This window comes from Pocillopora verrucosa, chromosome 11 (genome assembly GCF_036669915.1).
Source record: "Pocillopora verrucosa isolate sample1 chromosome 11, ASM3666991v2, whole genome shotgun sequence".
Classification (NCBI taxonomy): Eukaryota; Metazoa; Cnidaria; class Anthozoa; order Scleractinia; family Pocilloporidae; genus Pocillopora; species Pocillopora verrucosa.
The window spans coordinates 19,849,396-19,876,799 of record NC_089322.1 but is presented as its reverse complement, the minus strand read 5'-3'; the positions used below and the strand labels follow the sequence as shown (position 1 = coordinate 19,876,799).

Below are 27,404 nucleotides of genomic sequence, written 5' to 3'. Positions count from 1 at the left end.
CTCGGTTTGTTTACAATACTTTTGCAGAACTATTAAAAAGAAGCTGTACCTTGTGATGTATTCCGTCGGGTTTAAAACTTGCTAATTCGAAATCATATCTTGTCGACCGCCTGCTTCGTCTGTTGTGACTTTTCAGTATGTTTATATCTACAGCTGTAGTAATGGTTCCATTTCCGTCCAATTTGGCAGAAATTACTTCCACCAGAAATAAATTTCCGCTGGAGTAGACTTCTACAACCTGAAGTGTGAGATGATATGAGATGATGGAGTTAGCTCAGATAATAACCATATGCAAAACCAGCTGATAAAAAAATGACAACAATAAAACAAAAGACACAGGTCAACAAATACAGCTTCATCTAGGTCGAATTCAAGCTGGTATGAACACACCCAAAAAATCTCGGATCATGAATTTTATGGAAGCATAAAGAGAAGCACTCTTTGCAACCGACCACGCTATCTCTTGGTAAGTATTCAGTGATCCCTCCATTTTTCTTACTTAAGATGCTCGTGCTTTAATTTGTTAATCTAACTCGGACCTTAAACGAACATTACCTTTGCAATGAAGGCTTTACTAGGTCTTCCAATAATTGAGTCATTGACAAAAAACTGCCGACTTCCATCCTCTGGTTTTGACAGAACAAGGCCTTCGTTGTTATCCCCTCCGCTACAGGATACTGACCCAGAAAGCCTTTTCTCACTTTCCTGTAGTCTGGGAGCAAGTAAAAGTATATGAACTCAAACGAAAACGTAAGGAGTAGTCGAGCCTGGCATCCAAGGCCCTGGATTTCAGGGTAGAATCCCTTACACTTTAACAGCTTAGTCAACGGCTCGATCGAAATTCATACACAATAATTGTAGATAGATTTTAGTTCTATTGACAATACTTTAAAAAGAAAATGTGGTGGGCAGAAGTGGTTTCGAACAAGTTCGGCTTTTCGGTAATGCTTCCTAGTAGCCAGCTGGATTGGCTTCGGTCAATCATTTGGGACTTTTGTTGCTCAAAATTTATCTTTTTATTGTCCGATAAGTAAATTACTGAGTCACCACTAATCATGCCAAGGCTAGCCAACCCCATAAAGTCATTCATCTATCTAAAAAGTCCATGAACAGTTAATAAAATACATGTTTACTTAATAAGTATAGATGTGTGCACTTTTCACCAAAGCAAAAATGTCACTCTTGAATAACAATGCCAATATGGCCATTAGTGAACAGCTTTCTAAATGAAGTTTACGGGAAATCGTTGCGTTTGGGGAAAGAAGGTGATATTTTTCCCCGTCAAATGTCTCACACCCCAATTATACTGGTGCAAATATGCCATCGTCTCAACTTGGACCCGCCTGATATTAAAACAAGGCCCCATCATTAACATCAATACCTTGTGCCTTTCCAATGAGAGTTTGCTTCACATCTCTGAAATTTCGTTTCCAAGTAATCGGTGTTGTTCGTTCTATGAACTTTAACAACAGTCTCGATGAAACCATCACTGGTATTGGACACAACTATGTCACCTTTCTTTGGGATGGTATTGTTCTTTTCTATTACCAGGTAAAACGAGTGGACAATGATTTTTCCAGTGTCATATGTGTGACCAAGGCACTTGTATATCCCTAAAAATGATGATTAACAAATCTGTTTGAATTTTTGTGAGTTTAGTATGACTTTTCGAACCAGAAATATCTTGCAGGTCCTGATGGTCTGTGTGTCTGTTTATCGTATCTGTGCTTGTTTGCTCCCTTGTTTGTCTTTCATGCACTTATGAGGAGTTATGCAACGCATTAAATCGTAGATATAACTAAATGATCTTCAGTCATTTACGAAGTGTTAAGGTAGTTGACACAAAAATGTTTACCTACCATTTGAAAGCGCAATTACCCGACCCTCATCTAACGTAATGTTGCCTGTAATAACGTCCCGCAGGTCATCTTGATTAGGCTCATCCTCAAACGTCGAGTCGTCGTCTACTTGCACTGCAGTGACTTCGTCTCTAAAGTCCGCATACTTGATAACCTCTTCTAACCCTGCTGGGGCGCTCAACATCAGTTGAAAAGGACCTTTCGAGACAATAATAAATTTGAACATTGAACGCTATTATAGGTATGTTTTAGAGATGCCTTCGCTATTGATTGCACTTAAAACAAGATACAGTCCAGTAAGATCTCAAACAATTCACAGATGGAGTATAGTTCCTGGAAAATAATAGGGAAAAATTTTCTAGTGACACTTAGTAGCAAGCTTATGTCAGCCATTACAGTACTGACGACTAATTTCGCTCATGCCCCTTTAAAGAATTATTAACGCAGAGCTTTTTTAAAAACCACACCTTCTCAAGTATTTAAATGATCGAGGACTTTGTAAAGGTTGTGACAGACATTTATAGTCATTACACTCACCATCGCTGATTTCTTTGATAATCTTATGCATAATACCTCCTGCTTGAGAACTACACAGTATGTCACCCTTTTGAACTTTCAGGACTTTTGGTGCAACTAAAACTAGCGACACCCTCTCTTGATTTGGCAAAATCACTGGACACGCGTAAACGAGAGTCTCGTTAGGCTCCACAAACTTCACGTTTTTAGCAAACTCCACATTCTTTCTCCTTTGAGGATCTGTATAATTCACTTTAATTTTCCCACCTGGACACTTAGTCTCATTCCACGACCTGCACTGGTTGTCGTCCTGTTATGAGGTTTAATAGGTAACATGTTAATACTACCTTCGCGGTGGTGGATCCAGACCTTGGGTTAAGGAAGGGGGGGGGGGGGGAAGGGGCGTGGACGGCGCGGTGCAGTTGGCAATTAGTATGAGGTAGAGCTGTGGAGATTTCTAACCAAATATACTCCCAGAGGTCATATGTTATTATTTTATTCCAAACAAAGTGTTTCATGCTTAATTCTCTCACTTACTGGCAATGATACTACAAGTTAGATTAACTAGTTCTATCAACAGAGTTTGCTACAACCTATTGTTAGTTGCTATTTACACCTAGATATATGTACCATTACTTTCAACTCAGTTTTTGCTCGTGAAGACTACCTTATACTGTCACTAAATTTAATAAGCAACGATATGGAACAGAAAATAAAGATAAAAATCTTACTGTGATTTTATGACATCTTTCGAGATCGCTGCATTTTTGACAGGATTCAATGGTTGCTCCTCCATCTTTGAAGTTGCAGTACCTACCTCTACAATTCACTCTCTATTTAAGAAAATATGTGAAAACACTTATCGTGTGACGGTGAGCATGGAACATTTAGTAAAGTAGTATTTTGAGCTATTCTATCAATCATCGTGCGCAGAGACTATGGTGCATTGGCAGCGCATATATTTTTTTCGGTTTTCTTGGGCAGAGCAATTTCACGGTGGCCTTCTGCGCGTGGCAGTACAAATGGATATCGGTAAACTGGTAGGAAAACCCAAAAAAACACAGAGAGTTATGAGCATAAACCGATGTGCAATCCAGGTAAAACCACTGTTTGTTTGCTTTGTGTTTGAAGCGGAGAGTGCTCTGATAGTCAGGGGCCGCTAGATTTAAGATAGTAATAATTAAAAGAGTAAAACAGCGCAGCATAAAACAAAAACCAAAGAAACAAGCAAAAGATAATCCGTAAATAAATATCTAACCACCTGATAAGCAACACACACTAGTACCGCCCCTTACCGTCTCTCTTGCATTTATTACTTATATCGAACTGAGTGCAGCATAGTGTTGATGTGTTCACACCATGAATTATTTTTATCCTCTTCACCTACCATTATATCTCGTGAACAACGTTCGTCTCCTACTGTATAACAGTGGTAGTAAAACCAAGCGGGACAACTTATTCCTGGAGGCCCCGCGGCAAAACCTCCGAGGCAGGAGCGTGAACTGTCACACCATCCACAAAATGGATCTGTCACGCAATCAGCACAACTTTCGTACTTTCCACAGAAGGAGTAAGTGCAGCCAAGACCCTGCAGAAACATCCATAAACTTTCCTGCATTAGGCGGCGTTGGAAAAGATAACTACTACTGTTCTCATGCGATCAGAGACAGAACCAATGGGTCTCGAACACAATGGTTGAAAATTAATGATAGCACAGTTATTGGTGTCCTTTTGATCAGATTAAGATGCTAAAGACATTTTTAGAGTCCTAAGTGGCGACTAAATTTCCAAAAATTAACCTAGCGTTTCCAAAATTGTGTTCAAATGTGCTGAAAGCTCAACCAAAAATGCTGGCTTCCTAGATCATGCACATTAATGTGAGGTTATAGCACGATCTCACGTCTCCTTCTTCCATCAGTTGGTGATCTGTCTTAATAAAGAAGGAGCAGCGAAAGAAGAGATTTTTACGAAAGCATCAGCTTTTTTTAAATTCGTCTTATGATCACAAGTAAGCGACCGCCTGAAAAAGTTGTTTCAAAATGATGGTATCCATTTTCAAATTGTGTAAGACGGGAGAAGGTTTTCCGCAGAACATCAAAACGCGCTTTAAGATAAGTTTTCATGTGAGTTTTAGAAGGTGAAGATGAACATTACATAAATCATAAAGACGCTTGAGATCTGATTTCTAAGAGATATAGATTAACACTCTTGATCATTTTCTGACAGCGCACTAAATCACCCACACACAGAACCAGCCACACAAATCTAGTTTCTATCCAGCCAAGGCTGATTCCAGTGTTTTAAAAGTGGCCCTGTTACCCAGGTATCAAACTTGCTACAGTCAACACAGTAATGAGCTATCATGGAATTGAATAGAAATGCCACTTACTAAATATCCGGGGTAGCATTTGCACACATTGGGACCCATGCATTCACCTTTACCAGAACAGTTATGCAAGTCATGGCAGTGAAACTTGGAACAGTCTTCTCCAGTCCATCCGGGATAACAGAAACACGTAGCCCCTATACAGTCCCCATTATGGAAACAGCTGTTCGGGCAGTGGATAACTATGAAGCCAAAAAGAAGTTTATCCAGTTGGTACCTGCTTCCTTCCTAGGTAGACATGGTGTACAGGGCACGGGAGGGGAGGGGGCTGAATGGAAATCCTCCCTTCCCCTCGGTTTTTAGAGTAATTCAATACTTAATCTACATTAGGAAATACACGTTATAGACTCTGCATATCAAACATGCTTCTGTGGGGCGTGGTGCTATGCACAGAAGTGCTTATCTTGTTATGATAGTAACAATTGCAATGATAATATAGCGCGTTAAAGGAGGCAAAATTATCGACAGAGTGCGCCTCAATGGTAATGATAATAATAGCACTGTTGCTCATCGCAGCTATGATGATGAAAGTTTGATGGTTTTGTCTTTCGATTTAGAGTCACCAGTACACGCAGATGAACAGTCAAGCTATCAATTGGGGATTGTTGCATTTCGACAAGCTTCTTTTTGTCAGGTGATGTGGTCCAATGATTTCGTATCGATATTCATCTAGCATGATCATTTCATACAACGAAAGAATTCATTTACCAATTATGATATTGAGTGTGATTTACCTGGCCTCCTCACGCAGACAAAAGGAAGAAATTCATCACAATGAACTTGTGAAATATTTCCGGTGGCAGCCACAACAGGACATACTTTATTTTTCTGATCATATCCGCTGTGGGACTGCAGTAAAGAAAAATGATAAGATAAGTGTCTCGAATGTTCACTGCTATTCCCTCTTGTACATCATAATTATTAATTAATTTTTTTGTCGTGAAAAAAATTCAAGAAAAAAAGAACATAGGCACACAAAATGAGTAAATGAGACAAATAGATGGATACACAAAAATGGTGGAAGGTCTCATCATTGTGCCTTAAGTGAACCTTAACAGTTGAGGAAGTAAATTATTTTGTTTCTCTATCGTCGGAGAAAAATTACCCTACACTTATGGTAAGAAAATTTCAGCGTAAAAAATATTTTGTTGCATGAGAAATTACGAAGTGCCTTTTCGAAGGAGCCAAAATGGCGAATAGGTTTTATGCTTTGAACAGGAAGATGTTTTGACACCAAAACAAAACCACAGAGAGTTTGATTTGCGGGAATAACAGTTTAAAAGTATTACAATTCTTGTTTCAAAAAGTGTTAATACGAAGACCTCGCAACGACAACAATGCATGCCTAAGACCTTGTGCGGGTTTTCTATCCCATTTCACAAGGATGATGTTCTTTGGTCATCTCTAAACAATGTTCATCGTGTAAACAGGAGTCGACACGGGTTGATTCGAGGCTATGAGCGTTATTTGGTGCCCGTGACATTATTGGGCAATCAAATTACTTGAAAAATACCTGTGGGACAGCAACTAAATATCGAGCTTGATGTTTCCTCACCTCTCTCAAAAAGCGCCTGCTTATGGTCCACAAGGAAGGCAACACGCCTGAATGAACCAAGGATTCTTTCTGTCGAAGATGCTTTATGAGTCGTTTGTCTTCGTTTGAGAGCATGGTGACGAGATTTCCACCATAACTCTACAAATGAAAGTATAATAGCACGCTGAGCGAGCGTATAGCACTTTTCTAATAAAGGAACAAAACACAGTTCGAGAAAGGCGAAACCGAGGGACTAGGAGAGGAAGCGAAGCAGCCCCCCACATCGCGCACGGTGAAGTCGCCCCCAAGCTTAATTTCCTTGCCCCCTAGTGTATTCCTTTTAACCTCAAAATTCATTTCGTTTAGTCTCCCGCAAATGGAAACAAGATAGAGAAAAGTAGAGTGGAGTAAAGAGAAATAAATATATAAAAAAAGAAAAACCACAGCCAAAATACAAGAAAAAAAGACATAAATAGAGTGTCAGTATCAACCGCGCTTACCCCACAATATTTCTCGGCATCAGTGAAAGTGAAGGAGCCTCCTTTGTACATGTAACACATCTCATCGTCTTTAATCCATTCAGGAGGGCAAGACACTAAGAAGAAAATTGATGAGATAAAAAACTGATGAGCTTAAAATTGATAAGCTGTATGATAAATTGATGAAAAAAAAACAAAAAGCACTAAACAAAATACGGTTAATTTCGATTAACTTGAGAAAAGAGTTCACAGTTTAAAACATTTTGAGAGAGAATTGATGTTTTAAGTAGCTGAGCAGTATTTTGATAAAAAGATGTTCATTCTAAGGTAGAAACGTGAGACATTAAAACAACATGAAAGATAGACTTGGACCTAGAAAGTCCCAAAAATATTGACCTGATATAGCTCTTTGAGGTGGTAGCTTGACGAACGGCCGGAACACAATTGTTATGGACAGTCGATAATCCGTTGTCCTATCCATGATCAGAGAAGAAATCAGATTTGGTACATTCTCTCCCCACCAATTTAAAGTCGCGTTTACTGTGATTGGACTCCCTCTCATTGTGGTACTGAATTGATAACGGTTGTCAGGATTCTGCAAAACGTTTCCATGAATTTCTGCTGTTCCATTGCACAGAATAGTCGCTCCGTAGTTAACATCGAGCCCCCTTGCACCGTTCTTGTACAATGTATTATTTACAAATCGAAGACCGACAGTACTTGTTTGAGAATTATCATACAGCAAAACGTAATGACCGACGTTGCTATAAAAGAAATTTCCTTGAACAATCGCCCATAACTTTGTTATGACACAAACGCTATCGGCTTTGCCATCCAAATCTCGTGCCAAGTTTCGAGAAAAATAGTTATTGCTCACGTTAACATTCATATAGGGCCCAGAAACTCCCTCTACGTGTAATATGCCTCCTTTGTTGTACTCTATGGTGTTTGCATGGATATGGCTGACCGGTGGTCCTGTCGTGGACAATTCATTGAGTACTTTGGAATAAATACCTCCATTGTTATTTCCAGCAATGTAGTTATTGATTATTTCAAATACTTGCTCAGAAGCATTGAGGTGAATCGCTCCTGGTAGGCTTCCTCTAAGGACTGGATTTAGACCATTGTTTGTTACCTGACAACGTTCTACTTTGAAAATATGTCTTTCACTTTGAGTCATCGTGTAATGTATACCTTGTTTCTTGTTACCACTAAAAACACTTCCGGTTACCTGGTGTACAGCAGTAGCAGCTGTTAAGAAAATGAAATTTATCTCTTTTTTTTCGTACAACTCAAGGCAAACAAACTTCAAAGAAGGTTATCCTACTTTCAGTATTTAATTTCCTGGTCACATTTATCTTCTCCAAGACTAGATGAAATTTTTTTGTTCAAGAAATGTCTTTTTTGTTGGAAATGTCGACTAACTTTATAAGAGAGACATCAACGAATGACCCTCTTTTACATACAAGTTAAGCACATAATGTCAACATCACCTATGGAAAACAATTCCTCACCTGAGGGAAAATAAGTGTCCCCAATTTCTCGAACACCTAGCATACACGACCCTAGCTGGATACCTGGCTGACCAAAGAACCATTTTTGTCAAAAGCTGGGGTGTTTTTAAAACCTCGCCCATAGTGACATGCATATCAACGTTCAATTAGCTGTTATGGTGTCATTTCTTTGATCACTATGTTTTTCATGAAACACTGAGGATTTCATTTGCTAATGTGCAGTTCACCTGTAATGTATTTGTCAATTTGAAATATATCACAACTTACATGAATCACAACTGACGAAGGCCAGGTCATCGATTTGAATATTGGCCCACGCCTCTTCATATCCCAATATCACAATCGAGTAACTGGCGTCAGTGTAGGGTAGCTCAATCACTATCTTTTTCCAGTGAGTCACGTAATCGCTAATGGAAAAGAGCAAGGTCGAATTATTACTAATGTCTTCTATAAGAAAAATGGATAGCGATGCTAATGACTTGGAGTCGCGGTCAACCCGCCTGAAGTAGAACACCAAGTAACAATAATTTTTGTCGCTGGAAATTGATGGGCTGGTAAAGGCAGCATAACCAGAAAACCAGTGTTGCCAAAGATGTAGTACTCCCCCTGCGTAAGATATAAATCAAATACAAAATTTGATTATGTCTTTGACAGATAATTGCGTTTGTTGCTGTTTTAACAATGGCACTTTAAGCAGAGATACTCTTAAAGACAGGGGCTGCGATTCGCTATCAAATATCTGATAAAATTTGAGACGGTGAAAATATATGACACCTTTAAGGTTAAGTTTCAAAACTTTAAATTGTCTACAGAAAAACATGGGGAGAGCCGAAAAATCTCGTGCTTCTCTTACAAACTAAGCGCTCATCATCACTTCAGCTGAAATTGCACAGGACTATTCACCTTCCAGATGAGACAAGATCAACAAGATTTTCGAAAGTTCAAGTCCTAGGTCATAGTTTATACGAAATTCTCTTTTTGATCACAATATTGAAATTGACACAGTTTCACGATTTCTCCTCTCAGCCAATCGTATGAGAGTACTAGAAGTTGATAAGTAGAGCTGAGAGATCAACATATGAACGTACACGACTGCGCTGAGAAGGTGCGGGCGGAGTATTTTGAATTTCTGCGGTAACAATGTCATCAGGCGACCAACGGTTTTCCGACATTGGCACAATTCCAGCCTTCTCTCTTTGTCATACTGCCGTTTAGTTGTTTGATCGATTGCCTTCAAGTTACCTGAATGTACACTCCCTATCTTTGTTCCTTCAATATTTATTTTATTAATTACTTGGGCTGCTGTTCTGATGTACTTTAACGATCTTTTGAAGTTTACGAAAAGTCGTTCTCAAGAAAGTCCAATTCACTTGATAACGTCGAGTCCTGGAATCCATTTCTAAGTTTTTGACTGGAGGAACCTTATCCACAAAAGCGCCCGGAGGGAAAACGTTTTGTCGACGGAAGGAGATCCCAGCCCCACCACCTAACTTACTACTTTGTAGAACAATCGAGGTGTAACCTAAGCCAGCTCATATCCGGTTATAAGATAGATGAAAACTTAGCTGAGAGATTAGCTCATGCGTATATCCTTTCTAAAAATCTTTAAACGTCAATCTTATATTACTTATCACAACTCACCATTGCCTGAATAGGTGTGGTCATAAGCGCTGTTTCCATAATACCACTTCTTTCTCAAGTCAATTCCTTTAAAACGTGATGTGGGATAACGTCTCCAGCCACAAAATCCACGGTCAAATGAGCATGGAATATCTGAGGAAAATTTGGCAGAATTGTTATCAGGTCCTATCGTATTGGCTCCCTCTACCCATTCACATAATACACTTAGGTGTTACAGAACAGTTGTTGAACAAAGCGCAGACGTTACAATGGCAAATCCAGAACGGGGGTCTGGGGAGTCTAACCCCCAATCCTCTTTAGACTATTGGTTTTTTTGTACCACTTGTATGACACCAAAGTTCTTGCAAATTCACAAATTTTCTCAACTTGAGGTATCTAAAATTAACTTATTTGAAACTTTTAGCTTACTTTGGCTCTAGAGCGAAAAAAAAGAGTCAAAAAAGATCTACGTTTCCTGATTCAAAGTTGGACTTCCTCCGCCTCTTTTCAAACTCTGTGCGGCCTTTGCTTTATGTACAGGCAAAGAAAGAAAAAGCATTGACTATGATAAGGATGACGACAATAATTGATAACGATAATGATAACTTACATGCTGACGTTAACGATTGCGAACGCTGACGATAACGATAAAGAGAACGACAGTAATTATAATGAGAGTGATAATGATAGTGATAATGGTTGTGATAATAATAATAATGATAATGATTATAATAATAATAATAATAATAATAATGGTGATGATGAAAAGTTCCAGCTACTAACCTTTGCTATCAACACGTCGAACGTGAAAAAGCATTTTGCTACTGTACGATCCATCAAATATGACTGTAAAAGAATCCCACTCGATCAATTTTCTTTTTAAGAGTAGACCTGGACTGCTACCATAAGACCTGAAGATTTCATGTCCATTAGGCAGTTCTATCCGAAAATATCTTGCATTCTTTAGGACTAGTAGCTGGATAGCAAAACCAGCACTTGCCTCTGTTTGAACCTTTATTTGGCAGGATACCTCTAGATCTGAGAAAGACACGAATGGTGCCCTAAAGTAAACGAATACATCGTGATCCATGACATTCACCACTTTCTGTGGGGAGCACAGATTAACTTTCCCGTATATATCAATCCAATCACCGTATGCTTCATGAAAACTCAGACCAAACTCGTTTTTTATTGATTTGACGTTTTTAAGTGTTACATTGCTTTTGGTACTGATAAAATCAATTCCATTTCCTCCAGTATTCACAAAGGAACTGTTTGTTATAATCACCTCTTTTTCTGGGAACCAAACCTTGATACCACCTGATGTGCAGTTAAGAACAGTCACATGATTTACTTCTGGAACGTACTGAATCATCTCAATGGCAGCCACATTTTGGCCATGTTTCTCGCCACAGTGCTCAATTCTTAGGTGTTTTAAACTTGATGTTGACAGGTTTGAGGTGTTCCTAGCTTCGCGAAGAAATCTGATATTTCCCCAAGGCCTTCCTTCGCCACAGTTTAACACAAGATGATACGACATATTGCAGCTTTGGTTTTGGAAAGATAAAGAGCATTCTGCTAAATCCAACTCACTTCCTTTACAATGAAGAGCAGCACAAGCATCCCGAGGGCCGGACGAATTGTGATGGGAGTGATTGATGGACAATGGTGCTTTATAGCCCAGGTGTTCACATATCAGTTTTGCGTCATTAGTTTTCGTGCCCTGCGTCTCATTGAAACACAGTGAGGTCCAATTCCAGTTGTGTAGTATCTCTACACGTCCTTCCCAAGGGAACTTGCCTCCGGTTAATCGAATTTTAAGAGAATCGTCATCTGTTGTCCTTTTTGAAAGAGAAAATTTAACAGGTTGATCTACATTTCCGCCCACCAAGAGTGAACCAAGAACCAACATGCCGACCCTTGGCTTAAAATGCATCTCAACACCAGGGTCAATTGAAAGAGAAGCTTCAGGCAGAATAGTGACATCGGACACAACTGTATAGGGACTTTTCTCTTTTCTTAGAAGAACGTTCGATAAAATCCTTCCTCCCAGAAAGCTTTTCGAGAGCGCGTTAAAGGTGGTATTTTCTTCTGAACCCTTTATTGTGCTTCCTGCATTACTGATGTAAGGACGAAAAACAGTAAATGCGTATTCGTACTCGTCTTCAGCATGAAAAATTCTCTCCTTGATTTTTTCCTCGTCATCATAACCCCAGAAGTTTAATGCAGCCTGCAATGTGCTGCTATGCGAAGAAACATGGGTGTATGCACAAAGTTCTTTTGAGAAGTCCTGGCTGCTAAATCTGTTGAAATTAATGAAAAATGCTCTCCATTCCATTCCATTCCATTCCAAAGTAAACCCAGAGACTTCTAACTCACAGGTTGGGGAACTTGATGCTACAGCCACGTTGTTCAGGAGCGAATTGTTCAAAAACGTTACATTCTTCATGCCAGTGTTCACTCCTAAAACGTATTCGCACTGGAGAAGAACCATAAACTGCCCTTTATTCGATTTAAGGATGTTGTCGACAATTGCGATGTCTTCACCTATCCTCTGAATCTCAATGACTCCACTATTCAGGCAGCTGTTGTTTGTGAAGACGTTACTTCTTATAGTTGCACCTGAAGGAGAGGTTCTTTCTATATAAACAGATCTCCCATGGTTTTGTTTAAAGATGTTTCCTTCTATGATCAGAACTTTTGTGCCTCCTATTATGTCTATGACGCTTTTATCTTGGCAAAAGTTGAACAAGAAAGTATTGTTTCTCACAAATATTTCAGGAGTGTAGTATCTATTCGTATAACGCGTAGTCAAAATAACAGGACCTTGAGTGTTATTCAGGAAAAGGTTACCGTCAAATTGCCATGGATTAGAGTGTGGAGACAAGTCGATGTCTATTACAGGGCCTCGGTTGGCATAAAATGTACAGTTTATGAAGGAAGTGTGAGATGAACAAGGCGAATTGCAACCATAATAACTATGCGAATAAACAGAAGATGCCTTATTCCATCCAAAAAATATCTTGGTTGCAGAAAGTTTCACTTTGGTATAGCTACCATCCAGAAAAAGCCCATATCCATTGCTATGGAAAACACCACTATTTTCAATATTGATTGTTTTTTCACCGTTCGTGTCCACATATAGTCCATTTTCGGTCGAGTTAGAAGTCTTGGTGTTCTCGATATTCACGTTACCTGAAAAAGAAGAGAGCTTGATTCCAATCTTGTTTCTAACGAAGTGGCAATTCAGCAGCTTCAAGCTGTTAACGTGGGAAAATGCTGTCGATAAGCCATTCTTGGGTGACTCTCGTACGTCCGTTTTTTGGATTTCAACTATTCCTGCGTTATCTCCACCCAAAAAAATTCCACCTTCGCTGTTGTGGCTGAAATTACTTTTGGATATAACAAGGTTTGGCGATCTGATCTTCGTCTTTCCACCACCTGTTCGTTGAAAAGAAAAATAATTGTTTATGAACACAAATCAGAGCCTTGCACAACTTTTTTCTGACATAAAGCATGTCTGCGAAAAAAAAGAATTAAGGGAAATTTCCTTCGATCGCGATCAGTAACTGACTTTTTAATTAGTATTCAAAACTTTTCATTAATTTCATAACATAATCAGGAGATAAAAGTGGTTATTAAATAAACTTTAGGCCCTTTGATCACAAAAAAACCATTGCGATCCTTGCAGTGCAACTCTGCCCACCTCATTACGAGTAAAGGGGCGCATTTGACAGCCTCAAAAAATATATTAATACAAAACAAAACTCGTTTATTCAGATCATGATCAAATTTAAAAAACATGTTTTTAAAACAGCAAAATGGTGAATCATCATCCTCAGTGATGCCTTATGTCCTTTTTTTGACATCATGAACATTACCAAAGGATCCATTAATGGAGTTCTTTTTCTTGAAATGTCACCACCGATATGATCAATTTCCTAATGAAACAGTTCATTTCCTTAAACTTCTCTTTACAGAGGTAATAGGATTTGTTAATCACAAGTATGATTACAGACAGAATCGGACGAAGTGAAGTCCTGTTACCAATCAACTGAAACTATGACAAAATTTGAGCAAGAAACTAGACATCGGTTATACCTTTTCATAAAAGAAAACCAAAGTTAACTCGGTGAAATGCGAGAAAACAGCCCGCGCACATGACGCAATCTGTCCACTTACACAGATCACAGCTTCGAATTATAAGCATGACGCGTACACTGTCCTATAAGTGCTGAAATTGGGCTGGTGACAACCAGTCACTTTGGAGAATTTTTTCATAGTTTTGAGTACACTAAAAATTGTGGTCAAATTCTTCCAGGGGGAAGAAGAACTGTAGAATTTGCATAATCCTAACTGTGTGGCTTAAAGGATCTTTTGCACACAGCGTCCAAATAGCATCTGGAGGCACGGTTCAAAGCCCGTCGAAGCCTGAAGCTTATTTTTTCAATTGCAAAAATTGCAGTCTACCGACGGAGATCGTTGCTTAACCTGATATGTTTAAAACAATAGCTTAACTTACTTTTGATGAGGAACAATAGAAAATGTACCGTGTCGTCTTCATCCGTATATCCATACCCTTTCTCCAGCAGGATTGAGCTATTGCCAGTCATCCAAGCAGGACGGCTATACCATTGTAACATATGGATATCCCAGAGAGTGCCCTTTGTCTTGTTTGTTCCATTGTACACGTGGAAAGCTATGCTATATACATTGTGATAGATTAGCTGCAATCCTATCGTATATTTCGGTGGAACGGTAATTATGGCCTTGCAGGCTGCTCTGCTCCGTAATGTTAAAACCAGATAATACACCACACTAGAGTCACTAATAAATGTTTCACTTTCAGTGCATATGTCCATAAACTTCTTCACGGTCGCATCTGCCATTTTTAACACGTGTGTGTTGAGAGCATTCCAGTTGTAACGATACGAAAATCCGTAGCCTTTTGTGTTTACGACATTTGTACTCAGGAACTCAATAAATGGAGACTCCAAACGTACTCCATCCGACTCGGTTTCAGCTATCGTTGAATTCTCGATTTTATTTGAATCTTTTAAGGGGTCTGGATACATAATCTGGAAACCAACGGAAGCAGAATTACTCACAAAGACACCGCTGATCACGTGACGTGGGAGGTCCACTCTAAAGGCGATTCCGGGGATAGTCAGGTCGTCTCTATATGGAAAACCTGCATATCGCACCTCAACATTGCTTAAGATGCTTTCCTTTGAAGTCACAGCGAGATGTACGCCAGCCCAGTAAGGAATTTTGCAAGCGACATACAAAACATTTCTCGTGCATGATGAAGATGAAATCCAGTTCCTTTTGTTACAAATGGTGATGCTGTCTCCTTGATCTGTATCGCATTTGACATTATGTAGGAATATTTTCTCTTTTCCACTTGGGTTATGGTAATAAGAGTTTACCGGTTCGTATCCCAATTGTCTGCATACTATGTCATCTTCGTGTCCATAGGTATGCACACAAACTGGCATCCACGTGCTATTGATCCATATCTCAACCACCCCTTCCCACGGAGCAGGACCTCCGACGAGTCTAATGTCCTGAAGCAATGGTTCCTTCGGAAGGAACTTCACCCGTTCTTTTTTATTACCTTTTATGATAACCTTTCCTTGCACTAGGAAAACGCTCTTCAATGGAAATTCTAAAGTGATGTTTCCTTCGATAAACAAAACGCCGTCAGACAATATTGTGACGTCACTGATAACTCGGTAGGCATCATTTGGGTTTGTAATATTGAGGACATGATTTAATGTTCCTCCTAAGTTGTTGCCTCGAAGAAAACAGAGAGGTCTGACACCATCGAGTAATTTAGGGCTGGTAGAATTGTTGGAATCTAAAAATGGATAATACTGGATCTGTGCAAGTTCCACTCGATCTTCAAAGTCAAACAATCGGTCTTTTATTTTGCATTCATCTCTTGTTCCCCACCAGTTTTCTTCCGCAAGAAGAACGTGTTCACGGTCTTTAAGCAGTGCTGCTAATTCGTGAGAGAACAAAGGGTTGATAAATGAATTGTACTTTATAGTAACATTGCCTCCTTTTACAGCTAAAACTGCCTGCGTTTTGGTACGAAGGTAATTGCTGGAAAACAGCCGGATTCTTTGATTGTCTAAAAACGTATTGTTTCTGATGGTGACACGGCATTTTGTGGGTAACGTTTCGCAATCAACGAAAAATATGTTCTCCCCTTTATTCTTCGAAAAGATGTTCGATGAAACCTGCAGATTGAAGGGTGAGGAATTCTCATAGGAACACCTTCGCCCATGTCTCACTGTCAGAGCAGGTCCACTGTTCTCGTAATATATGTTATTAGCCAAGACAGCAGATAACACGTACCATTCAGGGCCATAGATATCCAAACCATATTTTTTGTTTCCCTTTACTTTATTACCAGTGAATAAAAGTTGAACGCTTCTCTGCCATCCATCGTTTCCCCAACCGCAATCTGCAGGATAGAGCATACAACCACCGAGAAAATTTTTGAAAATTGTGGAGTTTGCAACCTTAATAATATAGTTCTCCGGGCGTTGATCAAATCTATACGTGATATAAAACAGCACACCGTATTGAATGTTCCCTGAAACATTACAGCTTAGAAGATGAACTGATCGAAGACGAGCTGATTCGGTATCTAAAAACCACAATCCGTTTCGTTTGTTGCCATCAGCAACAAAACCCTTTAAGACAACTTCCCCTCCTTGATTTTCTACGTAAAAACCATCCCTGCCGTTACCAAGAGAAGACGAAGACTCTATGTTTATGTTGGTATTTCCAAATTCGAAAGCATAACCAGATCCGTAATTGTTTGAGGTAGAAATGTTCTCCAAGTTAAGTCCTCCTCTAGAAAAGTAGGTAGCGTAAACTCCTATATTTGAGTTTCCATCAAATTTACAAGAGCTGAAATTTAATCTGGTATCGGATAATCTCGTAAACAGAGCCCCATTTTGCGAATTTTCAAGAGACAGTACTTCCGCTAGTCGAACATAGCAGTAGCTAAGTGCTTGTAAGTATACCCCTTCACCGATACAGTTACGAATAAACTGCGAGTTGTAAATGTTGATTGTGGAGTTGACCTGGTTTAAGATGTGCAATCCTTGACCGCCATTTTCTTCAACAAGGCTGTCAGACATTTGGAATGAAAGAGTTCCAGAATCGACTACGATTCCTGACGCTTGGTTTTTCGAGCAATTGACGTTTGTTAATTCTAAAGTACCTGTTATCTCGGTTATATTAACACCGTTATGTTTGTTATGCAGAAACATGGACGTTACAACAGAGATTTTTCCTTGTGTGTTGCTGACATAGAGTCCATTGTAGTTGTTCCCTATCACAGTTGCCCGAGAGATTCGAGAGCTACCAATCAAGTTGTCAATGGTAATACCAGACTTAAAGTTGTTAGAAAAGGTACTGTTTGATATCACAAGTGATGAAGTCCCGCCTACAAATCATCAAAAGCCAATGGGTTAATGTTACGAAGAGCATACATCATCAAAAAAATTTATAGACTTATCGTGGGTAGTCATTTTGTCTTCGTATTGAATAGTTAATTAATTCTCTTGCTTGATTCTCTATTGAGTATCTAGCTTACCTATTGACTAGCTAACTCACTGACCGACTGACTGATCGAACAAACCACCCACCGAAAGAACAAGCGAACGATCGAATAAGCGACCGACAGACCGAACGAAAGGACTGATCGACCGACCGACTGACTGACGGTCTAGTCGACCAAAGCAAAAATTGACGAGGTTACTGATGAAGAGATTGAACAAATACCTTTTTGAATGAGTGATGGACGGCTCAAGCGAACAGCAGATACACCAATTCGTCGTATTTAAAGACATAATTATAAATATATAGCTACCTTGATCTTCCATAACGACCATTTCCAAGTTAGAACTGCCTTTAGAGTAGAAGGAGAGTTCCAATATAGAAGTAGAACCAGTCTTAAATGTCTTTCCATTGTAGTCACTTGTAATGCTGTGCAGTCTGGTTTTGATATCTGTGCTTGCATCGGTAAAATTGAGCTCAAATCCACTTCCATTAATTATTCTCAAATACACAGAGATCTTTCTTCCCGGTGAAGCTCTGAAAATCTTAAGAATGCAAATGTTTGTTTTTATTCGTTTCTTACACTGGAAGAGTTTTAATGAAAAAAGGAAGCCGCGTACAGATAAATGTCTCTAGGTTACAAATTACGGCTATTCCTATAGAGGTGCTCAACCGGGTAACTCCCTTCTATGAAACCTGGATCAAAATTTTTACTATTTATATCTCTTTTACGAATACTTTCCTGCGAACTGACTACGTTTGACAGATGGAAATGGAAGAGGAGGCATAGATGTAAGTGTCATCTTCCTCTACCCTTCAAAGAAAACTTATTTTTTCAATCGTTGGCTATTAGTTTTAGATGTTTGAAAGCTGGCGTCTGCATATGTAGAGGAATGAAACTCCTCCTGACCAGGGGTTGTCTTTTTTGCATTGTGATCTTTCCCATTGTACATGAAAAATCCTCCCCTTCGAAAAAAAAACCACTACCTATAACAGGGAAGAAGTGTCTAATTCACATTATTTCGATAATCATCAAAATACTTTTTTTCTTTCAATTGTAATTAAATAGCCAAGGAGCCAGAGCTTTCAGCTCATGGAGACCGTGTTGCTTTCCTCAAAGGATTCAACTGGTTTGATAGAAAAATTAAATTCATCGATATTGGAAGCTTGTCGCTCTACCTCGTAAAATCTTGAATGAAATATGTACCAAAATGTGACAAAAACCTGTACATTTTAACTAAAGTTCGGGAAACTTATACCAGAAATCAACTAAAAAAACCTGTTTTCGTAAAGGTGTTGGGTATTTATAGATATTCTACAGTTCACATTAGAGTGATTTTGAGTTCAAAGCGTACTCTGTACTTCTTCTCACCAAATCACTCAGACATTTTAACTAAAACACTCGATCCTACCTTAGTACAATTAACCGGATGATGATTTCCAGCGGCATTTAGGAGCAAAGGAAATGAAGCTTTTTCTGGAGTGACAGAACAGAAATTCACTGCCAGGCGCTTATAGATAAGGCCTCCTCCAAATCGTGCACTCTGAACTGTGACGTTTTCAATGACAACATTACCACAGGAGCTCTCGATGTTCACGCCAGCAAGTTTAGGCCCCAGGATTAAAGAATCGATAACGGCCAAAGGTTTGACAAGTTCTTTTATATTTAAGCCAGAGGCGCTATCGTTGATTGTAACATTAAGTAAATCTGGAGCGTTTTTCACGGCATTTACGCCCTCGAGAGCATTCTCAATGTACACGTGCTCCAGCGAAGAGCTTCCTTTCATCTCAGAGGAGTTCGTCGGCTCGAAGTAAATACCTTTCCAGTAAAAAATCTCAGCCAAATATGGCAAGAGAGTGTCACATTCAATGCCAACGTCCCAGCCGTGAGCTGAAATATTTGTCGTTGTAACGTAAAAAAGAGGGGATAAAAACAGAAATGTAGTTAGTGGCCTGAAAGTAGCCGATTTTGTACCCTGACGCTTTTACGAAAGTGTTTTTTGATATGGTCTCTGATACCTGGATACAACCTCTTCCTCCATTGATCTATGTACTGTTTCTCTTTACATTAACATAATTGTATTAGGCTTTCAAGTCGAGTGGGTGAGTTGGCCATTTAGAACAATTTATTTTCACATGGAGACTTAAAGTCCCCTACCCGATAGTCACACGAAGTGTTCAGCTTGATAGTGTTGGTTTCAAAGCAAAAATTTCATATAAAGAGATCCAAATTTACTCAGCCTGATGTCCTACAAGATCAAAAGAAAGGCGTACACCAATCATTAAAACGCGTAACGAAATCTGAACTTGCAATTGTGATAATTCAAGCGTGAGTAGGTCAACAAGGACAACTTAACCTTTAACCCCTAAGAGTGACTAGCATCTAATCTCTTCTTACAATATCACCACTGAATCACACATTAATGTCATGAAAATAAAGAAAATGATCACCAACTAAAGAAACTCTTGATTTTTGGCCAAATTCTCCTTGTCATCACCTTAGTAAATATACAGAGAACAGTATGGAGAATACAAATACTAATGTTTTCTCGAAGGGAAGGTTGTCTCCGGTACCCGGTTCTACAGAAAGGTGACTAAGACGTTAAGAAGCCGAGCATTTGTCTCCTGTACTTGATTACTGGTGAGACAGGTTTAGTTACATTAATTAAATAGACTTTACCCGACCAGATGTGGGGATATATTGTTACCGACATATTTTGTCGGTAATCACTTGCTTTGAGGCCAAAAAGAGAACGTTTCCATGGAAAGGCACATGCGGCAAACAACAAAAGCATTGCTTAGGACTAAAATGAACTTACAACATGAATACGGATCACTCATAATCCATCTGTAAGAACAATCCCATAGACTCTTTTCAGTTCCTTTACAGCCAACTGTCTTCATCATCACGGGGCCGCTGCCGGGATCATAGTAATACCGCTTTCCCCCAAGGAATCCAAGATGTCTGCAGGCCACGTGCGTTTCTGTGAGATCCCAATATCCCCAGTCGTTGCAGATAGTCCCCCACCTTCCATTATACTGCAGCTGAAGGCGCCCGTTGTTGTAGGACGATCCATCTATAAGTCTTATCCCGTGACTATAGAATAAAGCCCCGTCTGTTTTATTGCAAAAACTTGTTTCTCCACAGGGAACCGCTCGGAAAGTAATTCTCTGCGAAGGTTTCCCTTTTGCGTGAAATGATCCACGAACACGAATCCCCACAGATGGAACAAAATTCACAATTGCACCAGGTTCTATAGTTAGAGTGGCATTTTCTGGGACAACAAGGTCACTGGTGACCAAGTATGGCCCATCTGCACGCGCAAGGGTCTGGTTACCAGTAACAGTGCCATTCAACTGTCGTGAAATATTTATCTCGCTCTCACAAAGTCCATATCCGAGAAAGATGGCCAATAGAATACAGTATTTTAGAAACATCGTGTCTGCTCTGATCTATTTTTAGGGAAGAGTAAGAATGAACTGGAATCAATAGACATAAAAGTTCATCTCAAGACGAAATAAACATTTATTTCCCAAATGTTCACCTTTTTAAATGCTGTCACAGACCCTTCGTAGCGTAGCATAATTCGTATCTCAACTTTTACGTTGCTAGCTTCGCCAAATTACGGTGGGGGAGTGCAGGGAAGGGGGAGCGGGGGGGGGGGGGTAATCTACCCTCCTTTTACCCTGCATTGGTACGTCCGATGACTTTGACACCTTTGAGAACTAGGGAGAAGGCGACTATATATCCAAGCTAGGTGGTTGGCGCTCTCAAATTGATGGGAGTCAAGCGACACATCCCTATCTACAGGAAAATTGTACATTGGTGGCAGAGTCGCGAAAGATTTGGGACGAAAAATCAAAGTTAGAGAGACTAGTTCCTGCGATTGAAATTCTTCACGCCTAACGCATGGAGATCGGGACCAGAGATTTTTAGCGAGTGCTCTGTTTTGTCCAAGGTATAAACTAAGTTTCCTTAAATACTCCGAGTTGAATCTAAACTTGGTGTCATATCCCGCAATAAGGAAAAGTGACATGACACTTTAAACATTAATTGCGTGACTGAAGCGAGATCTAGATACGTCATGTTGCATTTTTGTAACGCTCGTAAGCTCTTGGAGATCATCCAAACCAAAAATCAGTGCAATTTCCCGCCTCTAACCACCTAAAAAGCGTGCCCGATTTCCGACATTCGCTCATCATCTGCCGTCGACAAATGATGTGGACCGAAGAGGTTCGTCACAATCCCTTTCGATGAACCGTATTAAATTTCAAATTAATCACTACCTGAGTTCAGATTTCACCCGACCCTCCCAACGCCAGTACATAATGTGTTGGTCGAAAGACGGTACAAACCAGCCCTGGCGTGGAGAGGGTAAGTGAACTTATTTATCTTTCCGTCATCAAGCGGATTTTGGGGATGAAATGATACGATTTGCGGAATTTATGAAACATTTCTCGAGATCTCTCGCGTCTTGCCGAGATCGATCGCTGCAAATTACAAATAGTGAAATAACTAATAATAAATAATATCAAATAACTGACGTCACGCGGCCTCAAACCCACAGGGTTGTCGGGGCTGTCCTGGTGTACCGGTACACGGGGGAATTCCTGTTGTTTTCATATCCATACATGGAGTTGTGACGCAGTTCGTTAATGTTTCGTTCCTTTGTGTACCGGTACACGAGGACACAACTGGGTTGTCTGCCTGTGGTCAATAGATAGAATGTCTGGTACTTAAGTAAACTAGCCTCAAGGTTGCATTAGCTCACAAGAAACAGATATCATCACTGCTCAATGATTACCTCTGTATAAATGTCTCACGTTGGGACGCCGGCGCAACCTTAAGCTCGTCCAACTTCACACTGACTGAAGTGCAACGCTGTCCAAGTGACACAATGAGGTCATTGTGAGTGAGACAATTAGTTTCCATGGAGGCAAAAATAGGTAATAATGAGACAGGAAATCCCGATAGAGATCGATATTGGCTTCACCAAGTCGAATACAATCAGGAGCAGTTATGTAAATTGAGGGCTCAGTGAATACCTTAGACAAACACGAGCTACCGCTACAAATGTACCAGTCTCAATTGTCTTGTGTTCGGCGTGAGAATCGGAAGTAGTTTTGTGTCTGCGCCTTTCCGAACTATTTAGAAATGGCCATTTCACTCAGGAAATATTAACTGTGCATTCTTTATTGATGTATAAAACTTTACCGAAGAACGGAGACTGCGTTACAATTTCCGCTTCGAAGCGGGCCGAGGACAGATATAAATACTCGAATCAGTTGTAAAAATTAATGCAGAATTATGCCCCTCTGAAATCCGTATAGAGTTAGTCTTTCCAATTTGCCACCCCTCTAAGGATGCTTTTTCGTTAGTCAGTTCTCGGAACAATCGAAGTCGATCACTAATTTCCTGGGGGCAACAACAAATCAAGAAATAAAGTGGAAATCTCGGTGCTGACCTCATTATTCCTGCTTAACTTTGGAAGTGCCTTGGTTTCACTTACGTTCGAATTCATTCATAGAAGTCCATGCGCACGCACTATGCTACTGTCATTAGTCTTGTAAACAACAAAGATAAAAATGCTGATGCGCTCGGTGAAGAAACAGATTCCCGTGCATAAGCGAGTATGGCGCTAAAGTCTGTCAACATGTTATCGACAAAAATTTTGGTCTTTTATGCATAAATCAGATTCGGAACGAAATTTACTGCAGCCATCCAGCCGCAAGTAAAAAATTGATTAAAAGCGACTTCAACAAGGACAACTGTAGCCAGTTTTCACTCCGTCTTGGGCACTGATTCTGGGAAATTTGGTTGATAGATTCCACGAATCTGAAGCACCAATTTGTCCATATACGTTCCAATGTACTTTCCGTTTGTCAAGAACTGTTACTGACTTACAATATTTTCCAATTACATTAAATAGATAAAAAGATAAACCCAAAATGAAAAAAAGCAGAATAATTTCCACCCAGAAATGAACGTCTCCCTTGATAAATGGTAAAGATTGTCCACAACTAAGCTTAAACACACGCCGTATAAGTCAGACCACTGTGCCTTTCATCAATTTTTCCTAATGGTTAAAGACGAAAAAAGGGACTTGTTTTCTCGTAATTGGAGAAATATTTCAACTCTGAAGCTTGATACGAAACAACACAGACGAAAAATAACAACGAATTAATCTCATCTCAGAAGTAGCACACGTTTGATAATCCACGAATGTCATGATATTCATACAGTTATGTAAGATTTTACATGGGAGTTTTGCGAATGAAAATTGCAATTTCTCTCGATACCTTTCGCCTTTTCTTCTACCAGTGAGAAATTGCATCTTTGAAAATCCGCTATACAGTTCTATTGTGGAAAATGCCTTAAAAGGAGTCGAACGAAAACTGTCGTAGATGATCAAAGCTGGTTTAACTTTCGGGTGAGTATAGAAACCCGCATATCAGCAGTAACAAATGGTAGTTCAATTTGAAATTATTGGTTCGTCGCTTTTCCCTTGGTGATCGACTAAAATGTACGAAGACCATTATGAGAAAGGCGAAATCAACGTTGTGCGCTCGAAGAATTTCTCAAGGGAACCGTAGTTCTCAAGAAGCAAGTGACCTTATAAAGCAATAACCGGAAATGTAGCCCTTGCTATGTCTCATTTGTTTACAAATTACGAAGACAAACTACGGGGAAAATATATTTCAAGCCATCGAATACCATTTATATTTTTATTTGAAAACCTCAGCGTGATAGTGCAAAGATCACAAGTTACGTTGATCCAGTGCATGCTATCTCAAATTCAACAGTTTCCTCATAAACACGAGGTGACCTGCATGTCTCCAAATATGATTAACAAGTCTCTCTAATCTCAGAAACTCACTCGATCTCAATATTCAAACACACGTGTCAATCATAAAACTTTTAGGTCTCTGCCATTTCTTTGGATTTCTATTTCTACAGAGTATATTATTTGACAATTTATTCTCTTCACTGATCATCTTCGCATCACACAATGAGTTAGTCAACGAACATTGAATGTTACAAAATTGGACGTCGTGTCTTTGTTACTCAAAAGCTGTGATCTCTTTTCTTGTGATTGAGCAGCAATTGTTTATTTCAGCCTTGAAGATACTTTGCTGTAAACCGTAAGTAAAATACTCCGTGTGATTAAAATACTTCGTGTAAAGAAGTATAATAACTTGTTCCTATGGATAAAGTACTTCGTCCTAAGCGCCTTGAAAGTGACCCGAATAGAAGCGAGGCCTCCAGGGAATGGAATAATTGGAAAATAACGTTCGACAACTTCGTAGCATATTTCGTAGCATGCCATGAGCATAAACTGTATTATAATTCATTATCATTCTGGAGAGCATTAAGAAAATGAGAAATGAAAAAAATGACAAAAAGTAGTCTCAAAAATTAAAAAAATATATATTTTAACCCAACGAAGTGATAAATATACTCATTACTTTTGACAATGAAGGGAAAAGAAGTACCAAATATCCAATTATTGTTGGACGCGCAGAATTAGCAGATAAACAAGCCATTCTCTGGCAAAAAGCAAAAGTATTCTGAACATCTATCTTGTCGAAAAAGATATTTTTTATTGACTGCACAAGTGTATGAGAACGGTTTGCAAACGTAAACATTGTGAGCAGTTCACGAAATGCCCAACCGTCCAACTGCAGACACGAGAGTGGCTTCTTTCCCTAACGTTTTTCTTTACATTCTGTACTGTATTTAATATTTTCCTCAAACAGAAAAACAATTCTTGATCATGTAGCCTGATCATTCGGGTGAGACTAGTGTAAGCCTTCCTAGATATGTAAATATGTTTACCTGTTTGTGCAATAGGGGAAATGTAAGCCGGATTTTCATGGGATTAATAGGTCGCATTCTCAACCTAAAAATCTTATCTTCCATCTTATTCAAATTAGTTCATTCAATTAGTTTTATTCGAGAATAGAGTAACTGGTAAATATACTGAATGACAATGGATAAGAGCCGCATAATTTTGCGACTCACGCGAAAAACAAGAACTTTTCCTTTTGTACGTCTCTGATGCTGTAGAGAATGCGTCTTTCGGTAATTTTATTTGTGTAAGCTTTTGTCAAGGATTAACCGCAAAAAACGAAGAAGTAATTATTTTCTCTCTCTCTTTGTTAAAAATCGATAAACCGCATCGCAGCTTTTATCTAGAAAGTACGAACTCAAGGCAAAAAGCGGATGATATACAACTTGTGTGCTTAACGTTATCCGGATATAAGTTCCTCGCACATTTACGACTACTTAATTGAGAAAAAAAAACTTTTGCTGAACGCATAAAATAAACACATGAAAATAGACACAGACAATGAATTCTTTGAATTTTTGTCAAGCGATTGAACCTTGGTACGCAGTGAAATAACCGCGAGATCTAGCGAATTAGCTTTGTAAGTTTGCGACACGGATTGTAATGAACGCAATTTATTTCTCTCATAAACTTTTTAAATGAGGTCTATAGTAGAAGTAAACTCGAAAAAATAGATAACTAACTCAACCAGAACCGATTTTAAACACTGAATAACGCAGGGACTTAAATCGGCTAAGATGCATACATAATAACTCAAGCTTTCCCATCTCATCGCAGAAATCTATCTGTAGTGTTTCCCCTTTCCATCAGCATTGAGTGTAATTAATTGCATGCCTAATATGATATCCTAAACTTATCCCCCAGATCTGAAGCAATTCGCCCAGTAACTTTGAGAGCAAAACAAATCCGCTCCTATGTAACAGTTCTCTGATGCGGAAGTCACCTAAGGAAAACTCGGAAAGCTCCTTCACGAGTGAAAACAATAAAGTAGTGACAATTCTAAAGTAAATTTCGTTTCGTAGTTTCTAACTTTCACCACCAACCTGCACTTGCTGCTGTTTATTACGGACGCTTGTAGAATCTTCCCTCAGGTCATCTGTTCGCTTGGTCATCGCTCGATGCACATCCTTTGTTAACGCAGGAACTTTTATCCAGTCTGACACATGGCATTTTCTTTTCCGTATAAATTACCTTATGGTTCTTGTGTGATTAAAAGACTTAACTTTGAAAATTATTTGCAATCTATTAGATGTCCCTCGGTGAAATGTCACAAAAGTCGTTTACCAATGAATTAAGGAGATCATGACTTTTCAAGTGAACCTAAGATACGATGTTCTGTAAAATGTCCTTAAACAGAGGGAGTAATTGATAATCAAAGTAAAGCTGTCCCGGTTTCTTTTTATTTTGTTTTGCTGCTGATTTTATTGCCAAGAATTGCTTCTCACCCTTCCCTCTCCAACTACCCTTCAGGCCCAGTCCTTCGCGTTAAGATTGGAACGCCTAGCAAAAATTGTCTCTGTCTTTGCAGCACGATGCCAGTTAACAACAGGAGAATTGCAGGACCTGAAGTCACCCAACCAGATATTTTTACGGTATAAAAAGCATTCGATAAACCTCTGGTACTAAAGGAATAGAATCCTCTTCTTTTTCAACTTGCGTTGTGTACCTTGGTTGAATGATTTTGTCTCTTACTTCAGATTAGTGAAGATGGTTTACGAAGAGATGGCCGGAAAACAGGCGAACTTCGACCGATGTGTAAGTTGACCCTAGCAACAGATAAATTAAAGTAGTTCATAGAAAACATGAAATATAAAGGAGAAGTTTCTTGAAGGTGGTCATCTGTACAAAGCACTAGGTACTGAAAACTTAAAACAGATATTTGTGTCGCCTGTGTGAAAAAGTAGTCTGAGGAAACAATTCTTATTGCAAAGATATTATTCAGACTCCAAGGAATTAATTTGGTAATGCATAAAATTCTGAATGGACTGCTCTAAGTCGGAGATCAGATCAACTAGCTTAGTATGATAGCCACTTTAATATTTAAGTAAATGGTGTAATTAAGTGTGTC

General features: G+C 39.2%; 1 protein-coding gene across 2 annotated transcripts in view; it reads right to left on the bottom strand.

Moving 5' to 3' along the window:
- LOC131784270 (protein bark beetle-like) overlaps positions 1-26,493 on the bottom strand; it is a 40,713-nt gene extending 14,220 nt beyond the window's left edge. For both annotated transcript variants that reach the window (XM_066174202.1, XM_066174203.1), the window contains exons 1-20: positions 26,380-26,493; positions 20,306-20,939; positions 18,899-19,377; positions 17,800-18,031; positions 14,431-17,373; positions 10,692-13,349; positions 9,930-10,061; positions 8,556-8,894; positions 7,171-8,025; positions 6,796-6,890; positions 6,317-6,454; positions 5,496-5,610; positions 4,765-4,943; positions 3,763-3,963; positions 3,107-3,208; positions 2,397-2,685; positions 1,860-2,057; positions 1,382-1,613; positions 556-712; positions 50-238 (exon numbers count right to left, since the gene is read on the bottom strand). In XM_066174202.1, coding sequence (XP_066030299.1) covers positions 50-238; positions 556-712; positions 1,382-1,613; positions 1,860-2,057; positions 2,397-2,685; positions 3,107-3,208; positions 3,763-3,963; positions 4,765-4,943; positions 5,496-5,610; positions 6,317-6,454; positions 6,796-6,890; positions 7,171-8,025; positions 8,556-8,894; positions 9,930-10,061; positions 10,692-13,349; positions 14,431-17,373; positions 17,800-18,031; positions 18,899-19,377; positions 20,306-20,939; positions 26,380-26,448 — 10,236 coding nt within the window. In that variant the 5' untranslated portion in view covers positions 26,449-26,493. The remainder of the gene's footprint in view (positions 1-49; positions 239-555; positions 713-1,381; positions 1,614-1,859; positions 2,058-2,396; positions 2,686-3,106; positions 3,209-3,762; positions 3,964-4,764; positions 4,944-5,495; positions 5,611-6,316; positions 6,455-6,795; positions 6,891-7,170; positions 8,026-8,555; positions 8,895-9,929; positions 10,062-10,691; positions 13,350-14,430; positions 17,374-17,799; positions 18,032-18,898; positions 19,378-20,305; positions 20,940-26,379) is intronic.
- Between the last annotated feature and the right edge of the window lie 911 nt (positions 26,494-27,404).